This window comes from Labrus bergylta, chromosome 7 (assembly GCF_963930695.1).
Source record: "Labrus bergylta chromosome 7, fLabBer1.1, whole genome shotgun sequence".
Taxonomy (NCBI): domain Eukaryota; kingdom Metazoa; phylum Chordata; class Actinopteri; order Labriformes; family Labridae; genus Labrus; species Labrus bergylta.
Genome location: NC_089201.1, coordinates 23,921,082 through 23,927,161, shown reverse-complemented (window position 1 = coordinate 23,927,161; position 6,080 = coordinate 23,921,082). Strand labels below are relative to the sequence as shown.

General features: G+C 41.9%; 1 protein-coding gene across 1 annotated transcript; it reads right to left on the bottom strand.

The window, feature by feature from the left end:
- Positions 1-409: 409 nt before the first annotated feature.
- Positions 410-5,619, bottom strand: si:dkey-29p10.4 (tripartite motif-containing protein 14). Its single transcript, XM_065957093.1, has 7 exons — positions 5,335-5,619; positions 3,798-4,726; positions 3,564-3,659; positions 2,752-3,000; positions 2,607-2,629; positions 1,477-1,631; positions 410-1,311 (listed from the first exon to the last, which is right to left on the bottom strand). Exons 1-7 carry the CDS (start codon positions 5,576-5,578, stop codon positions 767-769), a joined length of 2,241 nt encoding a protein of 746 aa, XP_065813165.1. The 5' UTR covers positions 5,579-5,619; the 3' UTR covers positions 410-766.
- Positions 5,620-6,080: the final 461 nt, after the last annotated feature.

Below are 6,080 nucleotides of genomic sequence, written 5' to 3'. Positions count from 1 at the left end.
AGAACAAATACTACTTTTAATTCTAGCAGGATTTTAAGCTGCTCAATGAGAAAACAAGTTTGGACCAATCTTGATCCATGTCCAGTATTTTCCTGAACAACTGGCACACTGGTGCTCAACCAGTACTAGTTTATGTAAACACCACTTTGATCCCTCCTAAATGACGTCAAGCACACAGACCCCCTGTAAACACAAATAAGCCTCAGACTTTGTAAGGAGGAGTGCAACTGAAGCAACCGTTGAAGCTTTAAGAGTTTGTAAAGCTTAAATGCAGTGAGGGCAGTGAGAGTTCAAAGTTAGCACAGCAACTGTCATCTGCTGAGGATAAATCCACTGACCTTTTAGCAACCTCACGTGTTGCATTGATGGTTTCTAAAGAATAAAAAGCATGAAGGAGAGCAGGTTTGACTTCTTTTTGAAACTTTGACATTTATTGCTGTAAAAAGACAAAGAGTCATCAAAGGAGAAAAGATGTCAAAGAAAAGACTTGAGAAGATTGAACAGAGGCAATCTAAAGTTAAAAATGCATATAAAAATTAAAATCCTGATACCAAAAATATGGAATGTAAATGCTGCGTCCTTGTATAGTGCATGATGTTCAGTAATTCTTGCATGGTCCAGTTAATATCAAAGCTGTTTTTAAAATTCAAAGAGGATTTTTAAAACAGGCATATTTGAAAGATTTTTTTTTTTTTTTTTTTAAAGGCACAGCGCTTATATGATTTCTGTAAATTTCCAGCAGAAATGACTTCCAGTGTTGTATGAGTTATGACTGAAACAGATCACATACAGCCAGGCTTGTTTTAGACACAGAGAAGGCTGGGTAAAGAGGCTCGGTAAACTTGTGCTTGAAGGAGTGCATCAAAGCTAGTCTGCCCCCTGGTGTCACATTGAAAAAAGACACAGCACCCTCTTCCAAGTCAAGGAACACTCCTACCCTCTGCAGCTCATCTGCATCCACAGGGACAGCCGCCTTATTGTGCAGAGCCTCCACCTTCTTCCTGTCGCACGCCAGGCACCAGGAGCACGAGTTGAAGCCCAGACGAGAGTTGTCCTTTTGGCCCTTCCTCTCTATCTGACCCTCACACAGCCCCACCTTCCAGCGGCCTTCATCCACGGACACCTTCACCTCCCAGTACCAGCGACCCCTCTCCAGGCTGCAGGAGGACAAGACCTGTGGAAAGGAGCTGAAGCGGGCCTCGTGTTCAGTGAAGACTTGCTGGGCGTCACTGTACATCACCTTCCTGTTGTTATCAGACAGCTGCAGCTTGGGATGAGCCGTGTCTGCATCCAAGAGAGGGACAGTACCATCTGTACGCAGGACAGAAAATCAAGAGGAATTTAGATCAGGAGATTAACACTAACTGAATATGCCACCTTTGTGTCGACAGAATGCATTGAGTGCATTGGTTTAATTAGCTGTGATTCATCAGTGAGAGCAAAGTAAACAGGTAAACAAGGAAACACTTGTCTCACAGAGCAGTCTGTAGCGGTCTCTATCTGTCCCCGGCAGAGTGATGACGACTGTGTCCAGACGCTTCTCAGTCCACCTCTGAAGGCAATTGAGCCTGGCCCCATCCACCTCCTCGGGAGCCCCCAACTGGTCCACACAGCTCCCTATGCTACTCGCCCTGATGCAAAAGTGTAGAGTGACTGGTGAAGATGAAACTTCCAATTCATTGATGACATTTTAAAATGTTATAGGGGGCAGTTTAACATGAGAAGGTGACAGCAGCACTTGTTGCCCAGAAATGAGCCGATGAAATCAAATTAGCACAGAACAATGTAAGTAAAGGATGCATAAACAGATGAGCAAACAAGCATACTTAGAAATGATCATTAAGCTGCAAAAAGCTTCTGAGTAGGAAAGTCAATCACAAAAAACACACTCAAAATGTAAAACGTCTGCAGCTAAAGGGGAAGATACTTTTCATTTCTAAGATGTGTTCATAAAAATTCCCCTGTATCCATTGTGGTCTCTATCCATGCTGGTAGTTATGTTTAATTTCAAAGGTTTTAAGATAACCCTGCCTGAGATTTCTGGCCATAACCCCAACATAAATTTGTTTGACAGCATTTTAAAAATTCACACAGTTGATATTGTGTCTCTGTTTTGAATATTACCCATTCATTTCAATAAACTACCCTGAAAGTCACAAACCTGCCAGTTAAAGGACAATTCAGGATTTGAATACAGCCATCCACACCGTCCCAATTTAAAACATGTCTGTGGGTCTTATTCGTTAACAGTGCGTAGAATACATATTGAAAGTGTGCGTACACCAAAAATCTGAAATTGGCAGCAACAAATATTCAGATTGACAGAACAATGCATTCCCTACTTTCCTTTTATAAACCACGATCCACCTGAAAATGCAAATGTGGATCAGCCTGATACTCAACCCATTGACCATCAATGGACAATGCAAAGCACCTCATTAATGAAAATACCCACTAGCAGCTTTAAACAGTTGTTAAAATTACCTTATGATGAGAGAAGTTTATAGTGCATTGGACAGTACTTCTAAAATGGTCAGTGTTTCACTGTACTTGTATCTGACAAATACAAAAATAAACAGGGTAAAGTAGAAGAGGAAGTCACTTACAGCTGGGCTACCTTGCAGTATTCCTGTCAAGTGAGAGATAAAAAAAAATATGTGTTAGTGTTCACTGTCCATAAACTCTCAAAATATCTTGTATTTTAGTAAAAAAAAGAAAATAGACAAGTTGTTCTCCTGACTTCCAACACACCATGATAAAGGCCTGGTCCTGAATGCGCTCGTCTCCCTTGGCATCAGCCAGCCCCTCCAGCGTGTGGAGGCCCTGCTGGATTGACTGCAGGGAGCTCTGGAGGTGACCAAGTTTCTCCTCTAATCCCCCAATAACCCGACGCTCCTCCTTTGACACACAGTTAAGAGTAGATTGCTCCTCCTGATCCAGGGCCTCTCTGATGGCTCCATACTGCTGCTGCACCCCCGCCCGAGCCTCACTTAACACCACCTGGACGGACACAATTTAAATCAACATGGTGTGATAAAGAGGCTCTTCACATTGCATTTAAGAAAGAGGACACTGATGGTTATATGTTGGTCACTGAGCAAACAACAGAAAATAAATGTGAAAAAGGACATCTCAATAAATATTATCGTACTATCATTGTTAAACATCCCAACTTTGTTAAAGACTGCTTTTGTAATTTTAATGTCCAATCATGCCTACAACTCCTGATACCAGATGTTCCATGCAGATGTCATATTCAACCCTAAGTTAGTTATTGATCAAATAATCTGCTTTAGTAACAGATTAAACTTTTTAAAAAGAGTTATTGTACGAGACGTTTTTAGTCTTTTAAGGCAGAAATAATGCAGTGAGCGAGGCACAGGCTGCTGCATTTGTAACCCTTTTGCAGTTGATTATATCGGCATAACAACAAATCTTCAATCCCAATACATTAGCACAGCTAAATCCTGCATACTGTGACTTTACCCCCTTCTAAATGTGCAGATAAATCATTACTTGAAATATGTACATCACCATGTTTAGTAGTGAGGGTAAACTCTTACTTTAAAGGTTTCCTTCTTCTGTGTGAGTTCAGACACTTTGTTCTTCACTTCCTCTTCAGATTCTTGTAGCTGCTTGATCTCCTCCTTCAGGTTCCCCTGGAGAAAGGAGCACACAATTCAAAAAATAAATAAATGAAAAAGCACTTTTTTTGTTGCTAGTTTACATCATTCAGAACTAGAGCAGCAGTAACTTTGTATCTTTCGTATGTAAGGTGCTGTAAAGTTACCGCCCACCCTCAGCTCTCTCTCTGCCTCCCTGATGCTGATGCAGACGTGGTCGCGGTGTGAGCCTATGACAGTACACACTGTGCACACACACACCGCACACTGCCGACAGTAGATACGGTTGATCTCTTGGTGCTCATGACACCTCCAGGAAGAAATGTCGTCCATGGGAGGAACCAGGGTGTGATTCTGGAAGACAGGGGAGTCCAGATGGGGTCGCAGGTGCTCCTTACACATGGAAGCACCACACACCAGACAGGTCTTCACAGCGGACTGATACCCAGTTTTTGGGCAATAATGGCAGCGCACAGGGCCAGTATTTCTGCTCTCCAACCTGGGTAAGACGCCAACCCAACCTGGAGATCCCGGAGCAGTTGCAGGATGTTTTGCAAATACTGGAGACAATTTGCTGACATTTTTCTCCAGAGGCTTTTCTGTACTTGGAGTTGAGACCCCAGGGAAGGAATCAGAGTTGGCAGGTTTCTTTGGATATGCTTGAATTCCTGTCACATGTGTGTCTTTCTGAGGAGTTGCAAGAGGTGAATCACATACATCTAGCTCGTTGGAGGTGTCAGAATCATCTAATACGATTTCTTCTTCTGGTTTATGCTTGTTCTGCAGTATTGGGGTGTGAAGTGAAGGCCCTCCCTTGCTGTCAGAGTTGACACTTGAAGATGTCCCATCCCCCTGCTCAGACTGTGAAGATACAGGCCACACTGCCTTCTTGGATCTTGCTACATCAGTTTCACCAGAAGAGGAAGTAGAGGGAGTCTCTGTGTCGTTGCGAAACTCACGGGGAGCTTCCACAGTGGATCGCTTTGTGTCAGGTTGCTCTGGTGCAGGGGTGCTGGCCTTTCTCTTCCCAAGGAGTCGGCTGGTGATTGAGGGCCTCCCCAGTAGTGAGCTGAATGTGTTCTGGTCATCATTACTGGATGAGCCTTACAAAAAAAAAAAAAAAAGAACACAAACATAAAAAAAACTGGTCAGTGCAGGAAGGTGGGCTTTGCAGTATTGAGACAATAATTCAAACAACCTCAAGCTGCACTTTGTCCAGCATGTTTACACTCGGCTGTAAATTCAGACTGAAAGTGAAGCATGTCACGAACTAGCTTTGTGATTTGTTGAAATTGCATTTCTCTGATCCACTCAATAAGGTCATTGGAAGCATATATCTTAGCTCTCAGATTAGATTTTCCTAACACCGGATGGGCCTGGATAAAATGGCATTTTCAATTGATATTAGCCATATTAACCATATTTTTTTTTTTATTACTTTATTATTATGGTAAATTAAATTTAAAAAAAAATACCAAAAGGTTACAAAGTAAGTAGAAACCAAATGACAATATTGAAATGTTTATATCCTGCTTAAATACATCACGTCACAACGTCACTTTTGACCCCCGTCATAAGGTTACAAAGCCAGCGTTAGTTTACCAGGTAATAATAAAAATAAAATAATAATCATAATAATAATAATAACAATAATAATAATAATAATAATAATAATAATAATAATAATAATAATAATAATGTTTCGAGTTACCTGCTGTGCTGCGAGGTTTGGCTCGTCGGCTGCTGTTTGGTGTCAAACTGTCCTGAAACGGAAGAGTCTGATACACAGTTTTACACCTCCACTCCGGACAGTGGTACGGCCCGTTCGGGGTTACACTCCACAAATCACCGATACATCGCTGGCAGAACTGGTGGTTACATTTCAGAGTGACCGGTTCCCCCGTCAGCTCGTTGCAGAGAGGACACCTGGCCGGGGTGTCCAACGATGCCCCCATTTTGTTTTTTTTGTTTTTTTTCTGGCTGATGTTTGGTGTCTGTTTCCGGGCGGCGGAGGGGAAGGCGGGGCTTCATGTTTGAATCTTGCTCCACCTCCCAGCAGAGCTTGTTCTTAAAGGTACATGTGCCTGGTAAGTAATGAGATAATATAGGCCTACCAAAAGTCAAAAACCACTCTTCAAAGCTTTCTTCCGGAAAAAGACCGAATTGTAGCCTACTTAAAGTATTCCAAAAGTAGGCTGCTATACTTTATTTGTTTTGCTTTAAGTTTTTTTTTTTTTTACACTGGTGGTGTTTTTACCATAGATGGTCACAGCAAGGGCCACATTCATTTAATTCTCACTGCCAGGGGGCCAAATTGTAGAATACAAAAAACGATTACAGTCAATTATGTCTCAAATTTATCGCAACATATACCAGTGATCAAATATTATTATGGACATATTTCTGGTTTTCATGATTTCCTGGCAGATTTTGTCATGTTTTCTTCATGTTTCCAAT